The following is a 22,846-nucleotide window of genomic DNA, read 5'->3' on the forward strand; positions in this document are numbered from 1 at the left end:
ACATATATCAAACGTAACATTGTCAAAACAGAATATGGATACACCAATTCAAGTGTAGGTTTTGCCCTGTGTCGATGCATAAATACATATATATTCGAAAGCAACTACATTTAGTCATTCTCAACAGACGATTTACTGAGAGCACGTGAATATATAAGTAGTTGTTACAGTAGTTGTTTAACCGGAAGCAGATTGCGAGTTGCGACCCCTGTTAACCAAAAATACCAAGATCAAACAATATTTTCTTCATGGGCTGATTAATCACATTTATTTTCATTGGAGTTTGTTTGATTTGATTTTCGCGAAAATGGATAGAGACAAACTTTGTACCAGCCTTATCACTTGGGTGAGTTGAATAAAAAACTAACTGGAAGGTCGTCAAAACAATGACCTGATTCGAAACAGATGATGGGAGTGGACTTTCACATACTTTCCATGGTGATTTAAAGGTTCATCATGCATTAAAGCTGCGTGTGCAGTTAATGGCACGTTTATTGAGATATATACTGAGAATCCTCTTCGTTTTGTCCATGTCTTCATGTTTAATCAGAGGTGTGCTGTAAATGGTGACAATGCATGACCCCCTAAAGTAAGCTGTCAAAATATTTTTCCTGCGTCTGAGCAGAGACCCGGATGGCCCAGGTCTTAGTAAAACGTGTGATTAGATCACAGTTAATTCTTTCTAAAGTTATATTTTGCGTTCGAGTATTGTTTTTGTGAAATTGGTCTTATCGTCAAATCACATATCAAGCATTGAATTGTGCTGACATCATGGACATGTATGCCCACACCACAACTATGTTTGGGTGGGTGCAGGCTAAAACGGCACCTCAGCAAAATGTCACCGATCTCTAGCTAAAACAGCTGCTGATTTGGCGAAAAAGGCACCTCTATTTTTAATAACGATAAGACCAATTTATGTAGAAGTATAGATGCTTTATTTACATACTTTATTATGTTATGTCGTAGTGTATATGTTTTCCTTGGCTTGGGGAAGGGGGGGTGGGTGGGGTGGTGGTGGGTAGCCTAGTGGTTAAAGCGTTCGCTCATCACACTGAAGACCTGGGTTCGATTCCCGACATGGGTACAATGTGTGTAGCCCATTTCTGGTGTCCCCTGCCGTGATGTTGTTGGAATATTGCTAAAAGCAGCGTAAAACCATACTCACTCACTCACTAACTCCTTGGCTGGGGACACCGTTTGTTATCTGAAGAAACATTCCTGTGATGTCGGTTTCCTACTTACTAAAATACATGATAAATATATAGTATATCTGTAGCCCAATTTCTTGACATTGACTGATCATGCTGCTGATTGAGTTAATTTGAGTAAAGGTACTTAAAACATCAAAGCATGTGATGTTTCAATGATAAGTTTAGTTGCGTTTCCCAATCAGAGTCGGTGAGTAAATTGGAGCAGAGGTTCATTTCTAATGTAAACTTGTTTTAAGGCAATTAACATTTCACAATTATTTGTGTTTGCAAGTGACCATGTGAGTTTAATTTGTTTATTTTACTTCAAAGCATGTAATGTTTTCACAGTAAGTTAAGTTGCCCCTCCAAATCACCATGATCACAGTCGGTGAGTAGAGGCTAGTTTCTAATGTAACTTTATTTTAACATTTCACAGTTATTTGTGTTTGCAAGTGACCATGTGAGTTCAATTTCATGTATTTCAGTACCAAGGTAAAACAAATAATAAGGTGCCGTTTTCGCCAGGCAATAGTAGCCGTTTTCGCTTTAGGCGAGGTGCTGTTTCCGCCAATCGGGGAGGTTTTCGCTTCGTGACATTTTGCTGAGGTGCCGCTTTAGCTATAAACTGATCATAGACAATGCAGTAGATATGAAAAGCCATTATCATGATTATAATTTATTTTTCGGAAAGACTTCCGCCTGTATCCCCCTCCAAACGTTGTATGTCCTATGGATTGACGCTCAATCCGTTTAATTATATAATTCTTTTTAGTCTTACCTATTTTTCTTCCTCTCCATGCTTACACCATGTATACCTTGAATACATCCTGCAAATGTTTGAAGAGAATGAATATTAGTGATTTCTACATTAAATGCATTATACATACACACACAATTATACCTTATTTTTAAGCATGTTAAGTGGATTTGAATTAATATTACCATTATGAAACACTACTTGCAGATAAGAGATTTATGTTTTTTTGTTTTAGTGTCATTCATATAAATGAAACTTACAGCATGATGTTTGGGGATGGTTATTATTAAATTGCTTTATGTTTCAGCTGAAGACTTTCAATATAGATGTGCCATGCAGCACGGCTGATGAGCTTAGTAATGGAATAGCCATGGCACAAGTACTTCACCAGATGTGAGTTATCTCCCTCTGGTTATTCTTAGTTGCTATTATGAAATGCGGTCATGTGGTCCTTGATGTTTGCTGCCATATTTATAATACTTGAATCTAGAGACCTCCACATCACCCCAGTTAAAATAGGCACTAACCTGAGGCAGAATATCTAATCTTAACAGTGAGAGCTAGTATAGCCGACACAGAGATCCGGGTTAGAGGTGGTCTTCAGCAATCCATGCTTGTCGTAAGAGGCAACTACAGGATTGGGTGGTCAGGCGCGCTGACTTGGTTGATGCATGTCATCGTATCCCTTTTGCATGGATTGATGCTCATGATATCACTGGATTGTCAGGTCCAGGCTTGATTATTTACAGACCGCCATCATATGGCTGGAATATTGCTGCATTAAACAACAAATAAACAAGCAAAACATATAGTACTATTTCAGGTTTTTCAGTATGTGTTACCCCTATTCAGGCTAGTAAATGTTTTAGGTGATGTTGCATTCTTGGTGAGGCAATGTTAGGAGACCCCTTGACCTTCATGCTTCATTTCAATTGCTGTCAAGCATACTTTTTATGATAATCCTGGGCACCTTACCAGAAAGCAATCGTAGCGCTAAAATGATCATATTCATGACCCCAATACTTTAACATAGAATTACCGCAGTCTTAGCACAAAGATTGCTTTGTGGAACAGGGCACAGTTAATGTTGGCTCAGCCCATGCTCCTGAGCTGGGATGATGAATATAATGAGGACATTTGGCACACTGTTAGACTGGAAACTATGTAGCCTGTCTTGAACATGTTGAAGACAGTTATAGTCAGGTGTTATCATGAATGTGTTCAGATGGAGCAATAGAAACACCCAGTGTAGTCCACTAGTCCTTACAAGGATAGCATATAGCAAAACCCTTAAAAAGGTCAATTTCTGCTATTCCTTATCATGCTTATGATTCATTAACCATGTTAACTATTGGGCAGTTTGTCAAGGACTATAGGCATGATCATCTTCCCGAGGCAAGTGAGTTAACTGACTATAAAAGTCCAGTTTCCACCCTTGCCGACTTAGGCTGGTATTATAGAGTTACATTTTGGCTGGACTAACGAGTCTATGCATAGTCCAATCAAAATCGCGCACCGAAATCGAAATCCGGTTCGTAAAGTGTCATGCAGATTTCGGTCGATTGCAGGATTTGTAAGCATGTGCACAGCTAACTCGTTGTCAACAGATATTTTCTAAATCTTTTCATGCTTTTAATCAAGGTGCTCACGTGATTTGATGCACTTCGCGATGTAAGACTCGTTTTATCACAATATAGATCTTGATTATCAATCAGATCGTCTTGACTGGGCGTCACCGTTTTGTTTGAAGCAAATACAAGAGGTTGAATCTGACTGGTCAATAGGAGAGGCATAGAAAGGACATAACTCTTAATAGCCACTAGTGGCGCTACGATCGAGCCCAGGAATTCCAGCCTAGTTCGGCAAGGGTGGAAACTGGACTTTTAAAGTCAGTTAACTCTCTTGCCTCAGGAAGATGAGGCATGATAGGATTAATGCCAATTCCAAATGCTGAGCTGTATGTATAATAACAAATTATTAGCATCATTAAGAAGAGAGTGACACAAAGCTTCAGATAAGCAGCATAGATTGGAATAAAGACCAATAAATTTTGAGGTGCTTGTGTGCAAATACGCATGCCCAAAACAAACAAATAAACAAGAAACCAAAGAAGACGGTAAATCCTAAAAGTGAATGATAACAGGTGAGTGAAAACTCAATGGCTCAAAGACATTATCCTGAACCCTGGTGACCTAAAATGTTGGATTACACATGATACAAGCAGGTAACCTCATATGTGAGGGGTTGTAATGTATGCTTCACATACGTGACAGGGACTCATCATGCTCATTGTTATATGTTTTGATTCAGAGCTCCAGATTACTTCAGTGATTCCTGGATGTCTAAGATGAAGAGAGATGACACCCTAAACTGGAGGTTAAAGGTCAGTCATTGTACAGAAATGAACATGTGACATGTGGGCAGGAACAAATGACATGTGGACAGTTGCAAATGACATGTGGACAGGAACATGTGAGGTGTGGACAGGAACAAGTGATGTGTGGACAGGAACAAATGACATGTGGAAAGGAACATGTGACATGTGGACAGGGACATGTGACATGTGGACAGGAACAAATGACATGTGGAAAGGAACATGTGATGTATGGGCAGGAACAAGTGACATGTGGACAGGAACATGTGATGTATGGGCAGGAACAAGTGACATGTGGACAGGAACAAGTGATGTGTGGACAGGAACAAGTGACATGTGGACAGGAACATATGATGTATGGGCAGGAACAAGTGACATGTGGACAGGAACAAGTGATGTGTGGACAGGAACAACTGACATGTACAGGAACAAGTGACTTGTGGACAGGAACAAGTGACTTGTGGACAGGAACATGTGACATGTGGACAGGAACAAGTTGCATGTGGACAGGAACAAGTGACTTGTGGACAGGAACAAGTGACATGTGGACAGGAACAAGTGACATGTGGACAGGAACAAGTGACGTGTAGACAGGAACAAGTGACATGTGGACAGGAACAAGTGACATGTGGACAGGAACAAGTGACATGTGGACAGGAACATATGATGTATGGGCAGGAACAAGTGACATGTGGACAGGAACAAGTGATGTGTGGACAGGAACAACTGACATGTACAGGAACAAGTGACTTGTGGACAGGAACAAGTGACTTGTGGACAGGAACATGTGACATGTGGACAGGAACAAGTTGCATGTGGACAGGAACAAGTGACTTGTGGACAGGAACAAGTTGCATGTGGACAGGAACAAGTGACTTGTGGACAGGAACAAGTGACATGTGGACAGGAACAAGTGACATGTGGACAGGAACAAGTGACGTGTAGACAGGAACAAGTGACATGTGGACAGGAACAAGTGACATGTGGACAGGAACAAGTGACATGTGGACAGGAACAAGTGACATGTGGACAGGAACAAGTGACATGTGGACAGGAACATGTGACGTGTAGATAGGAAAGTATCAGTTGTATCTCATGTTCTATCTCTGGAAATAGAAATGTATAATCATCCTAACATTGTTTGTCTTTGTCAATCGTTACACGGTTTCAGATAATTTAGTAAGATTAGCATGATTAGTTTTGACTGACAAAATTGTTTTGTGAAATTTACACAAATTCTCATGTTTTAACGGCTATTTTCAGGTCAGCAACTTGAAGAAAATATTGAAAGGAATACTGGAATATAATCTTGAGGTGGGTAAAAAGAAATCGCATGTTTCAAGAGATGTTTTAGAGTGTGTATTTTTAACATGTAGCAAATATCATTCCCTCCAATAACAGCAGTACCAAGGGTAAGAAGCATATTTGATCTCATTAATGAAAATGTGCACTTATACTGGTTGTACATGCCACTATATGTCATCAATCACACCACTGGGTTCATTTGGTAAACCAGAATGTGTAACTGATAAAGAAGTCGTCCATTTCATGTTATCCATTTGTAATGCACAGCGACCTGATATTGTTGTACTTTCCCCTTGCAGGTGCTTGGTATACAGATTCAAGGTTTCCAGATGCCCGATATAAATGCCATAGGTGAGAGACAGTTGGTTATGTGGAATGAGCAATGTGTTTGCAATTAAGAAGAATGTCTACTTCACCATGTTTCCCAACTGTTAGCGTGGGTTTATACATATTTAAGAATGCTGAAAAAAGTCCCTAGAATACTGTTATGGATTTGTGCCATTTTCACTGTTCAAATGCCAGCTAGATGGCTCAACTCAGTCCTGCAACATTACTTGGTCAGACTGGTTCAGGAAGGGAAAAAATTCACGTCATAATTTCCCTGTGGGTGATCTTAGACAGATTACTTCAAACTTGTCATTGGAGATGTTTACTTGACCTGAGGCACTCCGGGCAGGGCTGGGTACCATCCCTTCGCTCTAACCTGGCTTGTGTCTGTCAGATCACTCAGATACTGTACTAAATCGTCTCAAGGAATTGCTGCTGTGGAATATGTTCTGAGCATCCATTATTTGTCACTAAGATATTGCACTATATCGTCTCCCCATGGGAATTCCTACTTTCTGAGCATCCATTACTTGTCACTAAGATATTGCACTATATTGCCTCCCCATGGGAATTCCTACTTTCTGAACATCCATTGCGTGTCACTAAGATATTGCACTATAACATCTCCCCATGGGAATTCCTGCTGTCGAATAGTTCTGAGCATCCATTGCCTGTCACTAAGATATTGCACTATATCTTCTCCCAATGGGAGTTCCTACTTTTGGAGCATCCATTGCGTTTCACTAAGATATTGCACTATATCTTCTCCCCATGGGAGTTCCTACTTTCAGAGCATCCAATGCGTTTCATTAAGATATTGCACTATATCTTCTCCCCATGGGAGTTCCTGCTAAGGAATATGTTCTGAGCATCCATTATTTGTTACTAAGATATTGCACTAAATTGTCTCCCCATGGGAATTCCTGCTGTGAAAAATGTTTTGAGCATCCATTGCCTGTCACTAGGATATTGTACTAAACGTCTCCCCGTGGGAATTCCTGCTGTGGAATAGTTCTGAGCATCCATTGCCTGTCACTAGGATATTGCACTATATGATGTATCATCTGCCCATGGATCTTGCTGTGGAGACCGCCTCCGTGGTCTAGTGGTAGAGCGTCCGCCCGGAGAGCGGAATGTCCGGGGTTCGATCCCTGGCCGCATCATACCAAAAGACGTTAAAAGATGGTACTTGTTGTTACCCTGTCTGGCGCTCGGCATTAGGGGGCTAAAACAAGGACTGGTTTGCACAGAGTGTATAATGTGTCTGAGTGGGGTATTCATGTTAAACTGCGGCATGGTATCTCAGTGAGCTAGCACTATAAATCGGCATCAGTCCGGACTAGTACAAGCAGCCACACACACACATGCATGCACGTCTTTATATAAGTGCAATAATCTTGGACGCGACGTTAAACCCAATTTCACCTCACCACCTCCTGCTGTGGAATAGATTCCGAGTTACCAATGCTTGTCAGAAGCACTGACTAAGCTTGGAATAAGGAGGTGTTGTCTAGCTGAGAGTGTGTATAGTCATTATATTCAAACAGACTGGGCCGCTGCTCACATAACCAATCACTGGTTTGTCTGGTCTAGACTTGATACTTACCATTAATATTGCTGTGTTCACTCCAGGGGTCCGGAAACCGTCATATGCGCCGGACATGTCCGATTGGGAGTCTCAAATGTCTGGTTTAAAATATTGCTTACCGGACATTTAAATTTTTCTGTCCGGACATTTTAAAAAGTATTGTCCGGACATTCTTAAATTTTGACCGGACATGATCAACAGTTAGGACTGAGCAGTTTCTGTCTGCAGTTGTAACACAATGAAGATTATCTACACTGACAAGCTTTGTTTGTTTTGATTGCTGTAAATACATCGTACCTACATGATAGTCCAATCGATCAATCACTGAAATTGGCAATAAACTGAGTTGGCTCTGATTAATCGAGGATTAATTACTGAGAACATCTTGTTAATTTGAGTGAAAGGTGTTTACAACTGTACATGAATACCTTGCATCATCGATGTACCTCATTATCCTCACAATGCTACGATACGTAACCTCAGACAAGAAGCAAAAGCGTGACGACAGCCAGTTGACCGATGCAGATCAGTCGAGTGGATCTGCCAAACCCTCAAAGTCTGGACGATCATTTTGTAAGACGTGGCTAACGACTTTCACTTGGTTGACATACAATGAGGATTTGCAGATTTTATTGTTTTCAGTAGCTAGTCGTATAATAGAATCGTTATTATAACAGAAACAAACGTATGTTTTCCATGTATATCTAAAATGACATTATTTGTTATTAATTGTCCGGTGAATTAAACAATTTAAATTGAAACAATTCACAATTCATCATATTATGAATTCATAACAACTTGTAATGTGTGTGAAAAGTCGTACTAAAATACGCTATTTGAAGGGGGCGTGGCCTAAATGCAAATGTCCGATTGGGATTTAAAATTTTCGGGACCCCTGGTTCACTCAGACAGATAATATATCTCACTGGCTGGCCACATTGAGGGTAAGTAGCAGCCTCAAACTGCTGTCAGCTGAAAATAGATACTTTAAACAGACTGGGGAACAAGTTTGTCTTTTCATATTACAAAAGTGATACAAAACATACAGACCTGGAACCATTCATATGAAAACATCTACATTGCATGACTCTCACATTGTTCTAAGTAGGTAAGCACTGTTTATGTTTCTGTTTAGACCACCTCCGTGGTCTCGTGGTAGTGTATCTGCCCAGAGAGCAGAAGGTTTGGGATTTGATCCCATCTGTATCATACCAAAAGTCGTTTAAAGATGGTCTTTGTTGTTACCCTGCCTGGCGCTTGGCATTAAAGGGATAGAACAAGGACAAGATTGCTCAGTCAGTATACTGTGTCTGAGTGGGAATTCATGTTAAACTGTGGCATGGTATCTCAGTGGACTATTTAGTCGGCATTAGTCTGGACTAGTACAAGCATCCACACACACATGCATGTATGTCGCTACATAAGTGCAATAATCTGGCACGCAACGTTAAACCCCATTTCGCCTTGACTTACAATGTTCTCAGCACGCTCAGTAGGAAACAAACTATGGAGATAAGCATTGTTTTATTTTGTCTTTGCTCTTTGACATGTTTGAATAATGCTTTCAAGGTATCTGTGCTAGTTTGTCTTGATTTCATCATACTGTAGTGAGTTGAGTGTGAGGTTAAAACCGTTGCTGGATCCAGGTGAACACAACAATGCATCTGAGCTGGGGCGGTTGCTGCAGCTGATCCTGGGCTGTGCTGTCAACTGTGAGGAGAAGCACGAGTACATCCAGCGCATCATGGCCATGGAGGAGTCGGTGCAGCAGATGATAATGAACGCCATTCAGGAGGTAGGGCCTCCTCACTTCATATTACGTCCAACTATGGCTGTGGGGGACGTTATCATGCCACCAGCCATTAGTTTGCCTGACCTAGATTTGAATATTTATTGGCTGCTGTGATGTGGCTGGATTATTACCGACTACAGCATTAATTACACCACAAGGATCTTGTTGGTGGTACACAATATTGTTGTTTCGTTTGTGGGAGACGAGTGAAATCCGGGTTAGAATTGGGTTGCAGCAGCCCATGCTTGTCATAAGAGACGACTAACAGGATTGGGTGGTCAGGCTCGCTGATTTGGTTGATGCATGTCACCATGGTCACCATATCCCGATTGCATGGATTGATGCTGTCAATCACTGGATTGTCTGGTCAAGACTTGATTATTAACAGACTGCCGTCAAATGGCTGGAATATTGCAGAGTGCTGCACTAAACATCAAACAAACAAATCTCTATTAGGCAAGTGCTATTGTTGCCACTGCGATTTCAGCATGTTTAGAAATTTTTTTTTTTATGTGCTGAAGTGTGCAAGGAATTTTAATCTACCCATCTGTGTTGCAGCTTGAATTTTCTTAAACTTTAAAATCTTGATTGAAATGTATTCTTTTGCTTTTGCAGTTGATGACAAAAGAAATTGCTTCTGCGGCAGATTCCGAGTCAGAAATGGCAGAACAGGTACATGTTGGCTGTGATTCCACTTGTTGGGCCTTAGTATCAGACAGGGGGCACTGGTGGCCCAGTCGTCCAAGGCGCTGTGATTCACTGTGCAGAGTTGCATCCCTTGGGCACGCCAGAAACCTATGATTGTGGGTTCGAACCCCAGTTTGCCCCGCTTATGTTTCTATTTTCTGTCAGCACCATACCCATGCTCAGGGGTTTCACCAAAGTGGTAAACACCTCAGACTGGCATCACTTCGGGCTTTCATCCCCAGTAGCTGACACGCTGTGATATAACTGGAATACTGTTAAAAGCGGCATTAAATGCAACTCACTCACTAGTAGCAGACATCCCTGGTCCCCTCTGTAGCGTGTTTGATGGATGATGCTAGCTGGGGAAATCTGTATACCCACAAATCTGTGATGTTGCCATCATGGCCATTGATAGTGTTGGTTCATCAATGATTGTAGTTTTACTTGGTGTTCATTTTTATTGATTAAAACATACTCTTTGTTCAAACTTTTTGCTTCCTGAATTATGTATCAGAATATATTTACAAGATATATATGGATGGAACAGACTAGTCAAACCTGACTTCAGAACATGTTTGTAGAAAACAAATGCAAATCTTCTCATGCAACTGTTACGCCAATTTAAAGCATTCTTACTCACAGCACATTCATTCTAGTCAGGATACTAGTGTTCATCTATCACTGCATATGTGTTCACATTTCTTTCAGATAGGTAGTTAAAATAAGCAGTTTCTAAGTTTCTTTGTAAAAGTTTAAATAACTAGCTTCGGGAATAGACCGGAGGCATGGGTGGCCCAGTTGTCTAAGGTGCTGCAGTTTGCTTGTACAGAGTTTCATCCCTTCGACACAGCAGAAACCTATGATCGTGGGTTCGAAACCTGGTTTGCCTCGATTATGTTCCTAGGTTTGTCAGCACCATGCATACACACACTCGTGGGTTTTCACCAAAGTGGTAAATGTCTGAGACCTGCGTCACTTCGGGCTTTCCTCCAACAGTAACCTGACATGCAACGGAATACTGTTCAAAGCTGCTTTAAGATCTACTCACTCGGGAATTAACCATGATCAAGAGCAGATGATTTTGAGCAGTTAGGGTAGTTTTGTATTTTTTGACAAAAATATAAACAAAGGCTTAATGATGCATCTGTGTTTAGCTGAAGAAGACGGTGGAAGAATTGAATAGTGCCTTAGAAGCTAAAGAAGAACTCTTGCAACGATGTCACGAACTTGATATGCAGGTTAGTCTTGTGTTATTGTTACAGGGACACGTCTTTTAGATAGGTTTGGACACTGCACAGTATTAGGATAAAAAGGACTCATTCAACGTTTAGGTATGCTGACCTTAAGAGACTACCTACCCGCATATTAAATGCTGAAGGTCTCCATCAATTTGACAGGTCAGAATTAAGTGTCGAGACTAATTTGAGAGAGTGTAGCATGGAGCTTAGCTGCATTATCCCCCCTTCTGTACTGTTTTCCATGCTATCCCCCAGGTGGCGTCACTGTCAGAGGAGAAGTCAATGTTCAGTGTGGAGAATGAGAGGCTACTGGAGAGACTCCATCAAGCTGAGAGTATGGACGATCCAAGGTCAGTCCACACTTTGGAACATGTGGATTTGCATTTCGATTTGTTTTGTTGTAAGGTTGATGATGATGTCACGTGATTTTGGCAGCAAATATTTCATGTAAATATATAATTTATTGCTTTCTCCTTGTTCCAAACATTTATTCCTCTTTGAGTTGTTACTATGATATTACTGAGATGACAAGTACTTGTGTGTGTTATTTAGTACCCCTGCTGGAAAGAGGTACCACCACCTATCTAGTCAGATAGAAAAACTACAGGAAGAGGTGTATAAGCTGGAGACAGGTACTGAATTTGTGATAAGATATGTCAAATGTAATGGAAAATCTAACCTATTTTCTATGATTTATTTACCTGGATCAAAGTACATGCGGCTGTAAGAGTGATTTTTTAGAAGCTTTGTAAATTAAACCCGATTCTTTCGTATAGAATTTCTCTTTGACAATTTGTCAAAATTAGGCTAAAAAAATAATAGTCTTGGTTCTCGGGCACCGCCCCCATCATCATAAAGTCCGCGGCACGTTTCGTTTTTATTTCCATTTTCAAACAAATATGAAAACCCACTTCTAAAAACAATGCGATCCAATATATCACACAGTTACTTCCCTTTACATGCGTGCTGCTTTACTGTGCATCTTGTGCATTTGTATGCCAGTTCATGTAGGAGACCCTTTCCCAGGTTGATGGTACACAACTATTTATTTTGTTTAAGCCAAAAAAACACCGCCTGCCTTTATGATATTTTCTCAAGACGTTGCCTGAGAACCAATTCTTTTATTGTTTTAAGCCTTACATGATAGCGTTATAATAAGGGTTATTTTTTTACATACACAGTGATATACTAAACATTTACGATTGTTCGTATATTTTAATTCTTTCACATCATTAATGTCATGTTGTCTATACTGTTGGGTGCACTGGATGTCCAAGTGACCATCTTTGGTGTGTTTTACCAGGCAAGGATGATTACAGAATCAAATTTGAAGTGGCATCAAAAGAACTTGCAGAACAGAAAGAAAAGGTATGTATTCTTTAGCATTGTTTCGCCGAAGACCCAGGTTCGAATCCCGACATGGGTACAATGTGTGAAGCCCATTTCTGGTGTCCCCCGCCGTGATATTGCTGAAATATAGCTAAAAGCGGCGTAAAACCAAACTCACTCACTCACGCACTTAAGCCAGTTCATGTACTGTTATGTTTTTGTGTTGTGTATACATTTTCTGATACATGTGTTTTTCATCACTAATTTAGATAGAGTGTGAACTCAGAGCATCTGAACTGGCTGATTGTGTCATTGTACTCCAACAGTGTGAGCTGAACAGTGTTGCTGATGCTATCAACTAATGTTGAGATTGCTACTGTAGCTGACTGTGGTAGAAAACAACATTCACTGTGCGTTGAAGCCTATAGATATGAAGCCTATATTTAACTACAGAATGTCTTAGAGTGCCTGCACAGGTTACCTCCCTTTGTTAGCTGTGTGTCACACTAGATGTCGCATACATCTCCATTTGTGTCAGTATGTGGTGGCATAATCTCCATCAAATATGATACATTGTATATTGGATTTATTAAAGGGTAAATTTGATTCTTACTTTCTTTTCAGAATGCTGAGTTATCAGCATTAGCCGATGAAGCCAGGTCGTTAAAAGATGAACTGGACATTCTTAGACATACATCAGAACAAGTGGTGAGAACAGTTGGAATAATTGGACCATGATATTCTTCTATATCTGAGGCCTTAGACATTAACTGCAAAAGTCTTTAAAAGGGTTAAGAATATTCAATGTTAACAGGAAAACTAGAAAAAAATCAACCAAAATATTGATATGTGTATACAAACAAACATTAGTTGTTTCATGAATATGCTGTGTGCAGATAGAGGTAGCTGGCTGCCTTAGACATCAGAAATTTACTCTATTGTTCCATCTCCTATCCTGCTCATCAGTCTGTGCGTATTTAATGAATGCCGCCGCTGATGCATTGATGATGTTTATGTTATTTTCAGGCCAAATACGAATCAACAATTGAGTCCTATAAAAAGAAATTGGGTAAGGATTCATACCTTCATGATTTAAAAAGATTATTGTCTTAAGTCCCTTTGTGTTCCTTGGTACGAATGTTGTATTGTTTGTTGCAAGTAGTAACTATATCATGTATATCGACCAGGTTGGGAATGTAATAATTTGTGACCTTTGTTTTACTTTCAGAGGACATGAGTGATTTACGAGGACAGATAAAAATGTTGGAAGAGAAAAATACTAAATATATGCAAGAGCATTTAGAACTACAAGAGGTAGGTTACAGTCGTCGCTGTCTTCAGACATTATCCAATATATGTAACTTGTTGACCGCCTCTGTGGTCTAGTGGTAGAGCGTCTGCCGTGAGGCGGGAGGTCGGGGACTTGATCCTCGGGCTCGTCATACTAAAAGATGTTAAAAGATGGTACCTGACCCTACCCTGCCTGACACTGAGCATTAAGGGGCTAAAACAAGGACTGGTTGTCAGGGGTCAGGGGTATCTGAGTGGGGTATTCATGTCCAACTACGGTATGGTATCTCAGTGGGCCAGCACTATAAAATCGGCATCAGTCCGGAGTAGTACAAGGACCCACCTCCCAGACACACAGGGAGATTTACTATAGTCATATGAAGACAACTGGTGTTCAGTTTCTTCTTTTAAGTAGTAAATGACAGCCGTGATCATTTGATCATTTAGTCCAGGTGTTTGAAACAAGAGGAGATAACTCTAATTGTCTTATATAATAACAAAAGTCTATTCCTTCATAAACGAACATGATGTATCATAATTTTTTGCAGTCATGCAAATGATTTCTTTAAAAAAAATGCAAGAAATAGATACATTGATTAAAACAAAATCAAGATCTCAAAAATGATTTCCTACTGATACCCAGGAACATGATTCGTCATACAGGGTTGTGTCCCTTCACTTTCAGTGCTCCACCTGAATAATGTTCAAGCATACTTGACATCACTCATTTACTCACTGAGATACTATGACAATAACCTATGATCGTGAAATACCATATGATCATGTACAGCTTTCATCCTATCTGTATGAGTTGAAGGAACTTGTTTGTGTTGCCGGTCAGGATGCACGCAAGGCGTCCTCCTTGAAACAGCAGCTGGAGATGTACAAGATCCAGACCCATGAGCTGCAGAGCAAGTTGGCAGATGAGATCAAGCGAGCTGACAAGGCCGAGTTTGAGTTCAAGAGGGTGCAGGAGAAGATGGTTACATTGCAGAGTGAGAGAGATGTGAGTTGTTGACGACTGTTTGTCCATTTCTACGATCTTTGTCTTTCATTCAGTTCAACATCTTCCAGAGTGGCATATAGGACTTGGTTATTTACACGTTTTAGGCTAGGGTTTGACACACACATTAATTTGGTGATGCCTTAATTTATTGATCTACAGTTTTTAAGTGTTGGACAAAATTGAATGGATAATCTACTTCATTTTGTACAGTATACTGTATTACACATAATCCATTTCATTCAGAACCACTGCTGCAAGTCAGCCTTCATATCAGTACAAGCTAAATATTCCTTCTGCAGAATATTTGACAACTAATGGACAATAATAAATTTGACATTGATGTATTTTGAACACCTTTTTGAACCCGTGAAGATCCCTTGTAGAATAGGTCTTCAGCAACTCATGTTTTCCATAAAAGGTGACTATGCTTGTCATAGGAGGCGACTAACGGGATGGGGTTGTCCGTCTTGCTGGCTTGGTTGATGCATGTCATTGTATCCCAATTATGTAGATAGATGCTCATGATATCCATCACTGGATTGTCTGGACAAGACTCGATTATTTACAGACTGTCATCATATGTCTGGAATATCAATCAATCAATCAATCAAACAAACAAACACCTTTTTGATGGAATTTAGATGCTTTATGAATCCGTTGTTGTTACTTCTCTTCTAAGTGTAGATAATGGAATGATGATTGTTACTGTTCAACCTTCACATGCATTCCCCTCCAGAGAATAGCGACTGAGCGGGATTCCCTCAAAGAGATGAATGAGGAGCTGAAATGTACAACCCAGTTCCAGGTGCCGGACATCGTGGCTGGGAATAATGAGCTACCAGACCTGGCATCCACACCGCATCGCATGGAAATGCTTTCAATACCTCCAGAAATTAAGTAAGAATGTAGTGATGAAGTCCATGATAGTCATTAGGAGTGTTTACAACACAAACCAAAAGTCATGATATTTTTATTATTCTTTGTAACGTTTCAGGGCAAGAAGGAACCCTGAAACTTTGTTACAAAGATTAAAGAAGTTGTTATCCTTTAAAAGATTCAGGATTTAAAGTATTTTTATGTAGTGATAAAAATATTTTAATTTTTTCAAATTAGCATCTGACATGTTTCATCAAAATAATACATTGTATGGATCTAATAATAATGGTTTTAATGAATGCCATATGCTGACACCAACTACACAGTGACCAAGGCGACCCGTGAACATCCGGGGGAGAATAGGTCTTCAGCAACCCATGCGTGCACTAAAAATCAATTATACTTTTTGTAAAAGTTGACTAACAGGATTAGGTTGGTCAGGCTTGCTAACTTGGTTGATACATGTCATTGTATCCCAATTGCGTGGATCGATGTTCATGATGTCAGTCACTGGATTGTCTGGTCCAGACTCAATTATTTACAGACCGCCGTCATATTCCTGGAATATTGCTGAGTGCTGCATTAAACAACAAACAAAACAAACAAAAAACAAACAGTGACCATGGCCATAGGAATTAGAATCGTTCTTGAAGTGTTATGTCACTGGATACAATTCATGATTTCATTTATTGTGATGAGATGTTCCTTGCTGTTGGTTGTTCTCTTCACCATCCTCAGAAACCTTGACTCAAAAGAGTTTCTAAGGCTAATGTGTCCATGCCTGACAATGAACAATAGTGTAAAAGTGGTGTGTTCTTAAAAACATTGTCCAAACTGTGCTTCTTGTCTCCTATCTGTGAATACCGTATAATATTGAGATGGTAATGTGAATGCAAACCATTAAGCACCTTGCAGACAGTTTCGGTCGTACACTTAGACTCCTCTGGTAGTGGTGAATGTAACTTAAAAGCAGCCTCCCACTTGTTGTGATAGAGTATGATGACATGTTCATTGACCATTATAATTAATACTTATGAATTTCCAGGGAGAAATTACTTCGTCTAGAGCATGAGAACAGGATGTTGACGATGGGGTCGGCAGGGACGCAGGATGAGCAGACACAGTTGATACAGACGATGCTGGACGATGCCAATGCCAGGAAGAATGAGCTAGAGACAGAAGTCAGGTGAGTCTGACAAGGGAAATCAATCCAAGATTAACATTCATCCAACTGATGTTGCCTGTTGAAGTATTTCCCAAGATACTGACAGCACTTACACTTATTAGAATTGTTTAGATATTGGCTTTGAATGACTGGCTAAGATGTTATCCAGGGGGCTGTCAGTGGGTATCAGTAACCATGGTAACAGATCAATTATCTAACCTACCTGCTTCGTGTTACAATAAAGGTACAGAACCTCCAGGTTCCAGGGTATTATTGGTGTCCAGTAATGTGTGAGACCTGCCATTGTGTGCTTATCAGCTGCTTGTGTAGATTTCTACAAAGTGATCTTAGTGCTACAACTGTCGAAGGTCTATGTTAAAGTATGGGAGTTCTGATTACCTCAGTGCTTAGGTCACTTTGTGGAACCGGGTTCACATCCAAACATAATTATTAATAGGTTGCTGTGATCATTGTGATATAGATTTGATACATGTATTGCTGAAGGTGCTAAATAGAGATTATTATACGAGTAAGTGTGTCATAAAGAGTGTCAGAATTCTTGTATTTCCCAAGCGAGAATGAAGGTTAATTCTTACATGTGTTTCGTAAAATCAGTATGTCACACATGTGAGTGTAATAATTTCTTTGTTAATTTCTTAATCCTTTTGAGCTCCCCTTTAGAAAAATGCACTTATCACTACGGCTGTCCAAGCAAACTACATTTCGTCGAATGACGCCAACAATCTTCAGCTTTGACATCATTTCTAGTGTGACCTTACGTCTGACCTTACATCACAATAACATTCGAATGACTTCAACAATGATGTTCAGATGACTGAAACAATACACTTGTGTGTGAGAAGTGATATTTGCACAAGTGCACATACGATTGTTATGAATTCATTTATTTTTAACCCTCTGGGTAATAAATGTGGCATATTGCGTAAGTGTGTTGCCAGTGGATATGATAATCTGACATTGTACTATTTGTAGGATAGGGAACCAGCGTATCTTGGAGCTTGAGGCGCAGCTGGAGGACCTCCAGGACAACAAGCTGTCCAGTGTTTCCAACACCGAGGTCATACAGCTGCATAAGAAGATCAACGAGCTGGAGCAGAAGGTGGACAGTCAGACCACGGAGCTGGGTCAGCGTAACCGTGAGCTGGCACAGCTGCAGGGACAGGTCAGCGCTGGCGCCGACAGGGTGCTGTCTCTCCAGGAACAACTCAACAAGAAGGATGATGACATGAAGACGATGGAGGAACGATACACCAGATACCTTGAGAGGGCCAAACAGGTGTGTAGACAACCTTTGTGAAAAGGGAATACTGGATCTTTCAAAACTTGAAAGTGGACTTGTTACCTTGGTCAGTGTGTCCAGTGTGATACTGGGTAGCCATACCCTACAGATAAAGGTAATGAGTTATCACTGCTTTGAACTATACTGAACAAAAAAAGTTAGGATACTTATATATGAAATTGTGTGCTCGGTCTTCACTACCAAAAATATTTGTAAAAGGTTTTATGATCCTTAACAAATTTTGCTCAGAATATGTACACAGCATTCAAACTATCAAGCACTCCTACCAAAATTGTTAGAAGCCTGTCTTCACCTTTTTGTACTTCTTGTGACTATCAACAGAAATTAAGGGTCAAGTGTGTATAATGTTAGTCCAAGCTGATTCTGTGTTATTGTACCCCAGCTGCTACTTTGTCCGGCCCAGTTTTGATTGTTGGCCACATGTTGGACGGAAGAACATCATGTGTCCACACAAAGACAAATGGCCCGGTTCTAGATTGTTGTGATGGTGTGTGTCTGCTGCAGATACGATCGGGTTCTTGGTTGTTGTGATGGTGTGTGTCTGCTGCAGATACATTCTGGTTCTAGATTGTTGTGATGGTGTGTGTCTGCTGCAGATATGATCCGGTTCTTGGTTGTTGTGATGGTGTGTGTTTGCTGCAGATACGATCGGGTTCTTGGTTGTTGTGATGGTGTGTGTCTGCTGCAGATACGGTCCAGTTCTACATTGTTGTGATGGTGTGTGTCTGGTGCAGATACGATCCGGTTCTTGGTTGTTGTGATGGTGTGTTTCTGCTGCAGATATGGTCTGGTTCTAGGTTGTTGTGATGGTGTGTGTCTGCTGCAGATACAGTTTGGTTCTAGATTGTTGTGATGGTGTGTGTCTTCTGCCGATACGGTCCATTTCTAGATTGTTGTGATGGTGTGTTTCTGCTGCTATTACAGTCCGGTTCTAGGTTGATGTGATGGTTTGTGTCTGCTGAAGATACATTCCAGTTCTAGATTGTTGTGATGGTGTGTGTCTTCTGCCGATACGGTCCATTTCTAGATTATTGTGATGGTGTGTTTCTGCTGCAATTACAGTCTGGTTCTAGATTGTTGTGATGGTGTGTGTCTGCTGCAGATACAGTTTGGTTCTAGATTGTTGTGATGGTGTGTGTCTGGTGCAGATACAGTTTGGTTCTAGATTGTTGTGATGGTGTGTGTCTGGTGCAGATACAGTTTGGTTCTCGATTGTTGTGATGGTGTGTGTCTGCTGCAGATACGGTCCGGGTCTAGATTGTTGTGATGGTGTGTGTCTTCTGCCGATACGGTCCATTTCTAGATTGTTGTGATGGTGTGTTTCTGCTGCAATTACAGTCCGGTTCTAGGTTGATGTGATGGTGTGTGTCTGCTGCAGGTTGTGTCTGAGATGAGCAGCATGCAGAAGATGGATGGCGATGCTCCTGAGCTTCAGTTGCTGAGGAACCAGCTGATAGAAAAGGAGAGGCAGATATCACAGATGGAGGTGTGTAGCAACACTCTCATAAGGACAGGGGGAAATGGATTTGAAATAGGTTTTGTACTGGTGCTCTTGGTTCATTATAATTGACGATTACACACAGAAAAACAGTACATGTATTGTTTCAAAAAGTGAAAAGCTTCACAGAATGATGAAAATATTTGAACCAATATCTGTGTGGGAGAAAACTGTGGGGGTAGCCTATTGGTTCATGTGGTCTCTTGTCATGTTAAACATGCATCGTGACAATTTTTGAAGCCCATTCCTTGCATCTTTGATGTGTTATTTCTGCAATATTGCTAAAAGTGGTGTACAACCCAACACCATGAACACACCAAGCCACAGCGATGGAGAAAACCATGACCATGTTTCATGTATTGCAGAAGGAAAGTGAGAAGACGAGGAACATACGAGACCAGGAACAGAAGCTGATGGTGTCTGCCTGGTACAATCTGGTGAGTTATCTATGACTCACTCAACATACTCTCATCATGTCACCTGTTGTGTATTCACCAGTAATAGGCTGCCTTTCAGGAGTCTCGCCACGAATAATTGCAAGATTGCTAATGCAACTTTTAGGAAAGTCATTGTATATTTTGATATTGATGTATCAGTAAATTGTGAAGAAACAATTGCCGAAAATTGAATTTTGAACATTTAGTGGATCGGTCTAGTTTATATTTAATAAATAAGCAACGAGTGGGAGTGTTATATTATATGATAAACAATGACCACAATTCGTTTTTTTCTTATATGAGATATCAACATTATGTTCAGCCTCTTTAAGGAGGATTATAAGATCTACAAGCTTTACAAATATTTACCCCTATTTAATGATGACTCCCTCAGTAGAATCTGACTTTGGCAATGTCGGACAAGTCCATTTTATGCACTGCTGGGTATTTCCCGCATATTCTCACAATCCTCATGTCGATTACCTGTACCTCTTCTCTCAATACCTATTGTCATATCTCTCCCGCTTTCATATCTTTCCTGTGTATCTGTCTTGCCCAGCTACATCTATGGGGAAACACTCACTAGACACTCTCCTCTCTAAAATAACGTCCAATATACAATGTTATCAAGAGTGCATGTTCGAATCATCATTGTTATTTGCAGGGTATGCAAATCCAGAGGAAAGAAGCTGAAGAGAGACTTGTCAACAGCTCCCTGGGTCAGTCATTCCTAGCACGCCAACGTCAGACTCGCACTCGTCAGGGCCAGCCACAAGTCACCAACCGTCCCAATTCTACAAGGTGAAATATCACATATATAGCACAACCTTTACTGTTGTATATAGACTGTCCTGTCTTCCATCAGTCATGTAAATATCATTTGTATCACACACACTAAATAGTCATCAATATTAGAATTCAGGAACAAAGAAAGGATTGTCTGTTTCATGTCAGTCCCAGCCTACCTCAGTCCTGGACAGAAATGATGTAAAATAGCTGATTAACTTAAGCCTGGTTTACATGCACACGTTTACCCAAGGGGGAATAATGTACCCTGAGGGTCATATAATCATGTTTTTATATTTACCCTAGGGTGTTAAATACCCCAGGGTGTTAAATACCCCAACTGATAGGTGGAGTAATTATTTTTAACCTAAATGGAATATAGGTTATGTAAGCTAGGCTTAAAATGAACGACAATTTGCATGTGAATGGACTTTAACATGCAACACCAACCAGCTTTTTTATTTCATTGATCAGCTGTTAACAGTTACCAGCAAGGCTTTCAAAGAATAAATATTTTGAATTTTTTTACAAGATAATTCTGATTTCTTTTGAGAATGATATTGAATGGTATTTTTTATCTTGTTTTTAACCTAGAATATCTTGTTGATCAAAGCTTTCCGAACTATGGTTATCCAACTCGTACATTACTTGTACATTGGATGTTGTTTTTAGTGATGTGTGTACAGTTATCGTGACATCATCCCGTCATCATGGTCATAAACAAGCATGTGTGTGTATTGTCACCTGGGTAGAATCTTGTAGGATGTAGTACTGTTTTAGTGTTTCAGATGGTATGGACATTATTTATATAGTAGGGATGTCACGATTCACCAATATGGCGATAATATTGTCAAACGATACGATACGCGATTCACACAACTGTATTGATTTATATGTTAATTCCCATATCGGTTCATATTTCAATCCTGTATCAAATCACACATGCAATATTCAAACAGCAATGAAATGTCTTTGTTGGCAAAATGGGTCCTACCTTCATTTTTATTAACAGTTTTGGCATTATTAATATACAGTATACTAAGTTTTAAGACCGAAATTCTTTTCTCGACTTTTTCTATCTGTGTTGACACTCCAGTTTTATCTGAAATAAAGTATTGATTGAAATGAGACATATTTTTGTTCAAATATGAAACCAGATATTAAAAAAGTTACAAGTCTTTTTAATAGTGTTTATGTGCAGTGAAATATAAGAATTCATGCAAAATTGCCGTGAACAAAGTAACGCAATACATATCATATCAGGAGATGGTCGCATCGTGACACCCCTATCATATAGCAATACTTAATTCTATTGTAGTAGTAGAATGTACCATCCATACACTGAGTCATGATCATCCCTTTAACCCATGTTGAGCAGTGATGGATTTGGGAATTTCAAAAGGAGTGTGTTTTGGGTGGGGAGGAGGATCTGTATGTCATTTTGAGAGGATTCAGAGCCTGTGTGGACATATGGAGTCAGCATGGAGTCAGGAGTGGTGTGGTTGCTAGTTCTAGAGATAATTACCATGAAAACTTAAGTAGCCACATAGGCTTGTCTTCAGTGACATTTTCTGGTCCTGATTGACATTAACTAGTCATTACATTATCATGTTCTTCAGTGGAAACTTGTAAAGGGAACTCTTTGTTCCTTGTTGAGACTGGCAGTGAGTACAATGTCGTTGGAATCACGAAGAGTTAGGTAATAATTATTTAGGAATTACTTACTGTATGCTCAGAGTTAATGGATGTAAGTATTGAGTCTTTGACATGGGACTCCCTTCATTCACTCGAGGCAGATAATCTGTAATTCTGAGTTACCAGTGTTCTATAGATTACTCAGTTATTTTACGGAAACTGTATAAAGTGCGTTTAATAAT

The 22,846-nt window shown here is 40.0% G+C and overlaps 1 protein-coding gene across 4 annotated transcripts in view; it reads left to right on the plus strand.

The window, feature by feature from the left end:
* Positions 1-216: 216 nt before the first annotated feature.
* Positions 217-22,846, plus strand: part of LOC139478154 (protein Hook homolog 3-like) — a 33,243-nt gene continuing 10,613 nt past the window's right edge. For all 4 annotated transcript variants that reach the window (XM_071260491.1, XM_071260490.1, XM_071260488.1 and 1 more), the window contains exons 1-21: positions 217-346; positions 2,258-2,343; positions 4,261-4,333; positions 5,588-5,638; positions 5,929-5,980; positions 9,191-9,339; positions 9,952-10,008; positions 11,178-11,261; positions 11,517-11,611; positions 11,814-11,893; positions 12,565-12,629; positions 13,215-13,298; positions 13,617-13,659; positions 13,819-13,904; positions 14,722-14,886; positions 15,623-15,783; positions 16,808-16,948; positions 17,921-18,224; positions 19,627-19,734; positions 20,112-20,183; positions 20,848-20,984. In XM_071260491.1, the coding sequence (XP_071116592.1) occupies positions 308-346; positions 2,258-2,343; positions 4,261-4,333; positions 5,588-5,638; positions 5,929-5,980; positions 9,191-9,339; positions 9,952-10,008; positions 11,178-11,261; positions 11,517-11,611; positions 11,814-11,893; positions 12,565-12,629; positions 13,215-13,298; positions 13,617-13,659; positions 13,819-13,904; positions 14,722-14,886; positions 15,623-15,783; positions 16,808-16,948; positions 17,921-18,224; positions 19,627-19,734; positions 20,112-20,183; positions 20,848-20,984 (2,132 nt within the window). In that variant the 5' untranslated portion in view covers positions 217-307. The remainder of the gene's footprint in view (positions 347-2,257; positions 2,344-4,260; positions 4,334-5,587; positions 5,639-5,928; positions 5,981-9,190; positions 9,340-9,951; positions 10,009-11,177; positions 11,262-11,516; positions 11,612-11,813; positions 11,894-12,564; positions 12,630-13,214; positions 13,299-13,616; positions 13,660-13,818; positions 13,905-14,721; positions 14,887-15,622; positions 15,784-16,807; positions 16,949-17,920; positions 18,225-19,626; positions 19,735-20,111; positions 20,184-20,847; positions 20,985-22,846) is intronic.

The sequence above is a fragment of the Haliotis cracherodii genome, unplaced genomic scaffold (assembly GCF_022045235.1).
Source record: "Haliotis cracherodii isolate W230 unplaced genomic scaffold, xgHalCrac1.p SCAF_4, whole genome shotgun sequence".
Classification (NCBI taxonomy): Eukaryota; Metazoa; Mollusca; class Gastropoda; order Lepetellida; family Haliotidae; genus Haliotis; species Haliotis cracherodii.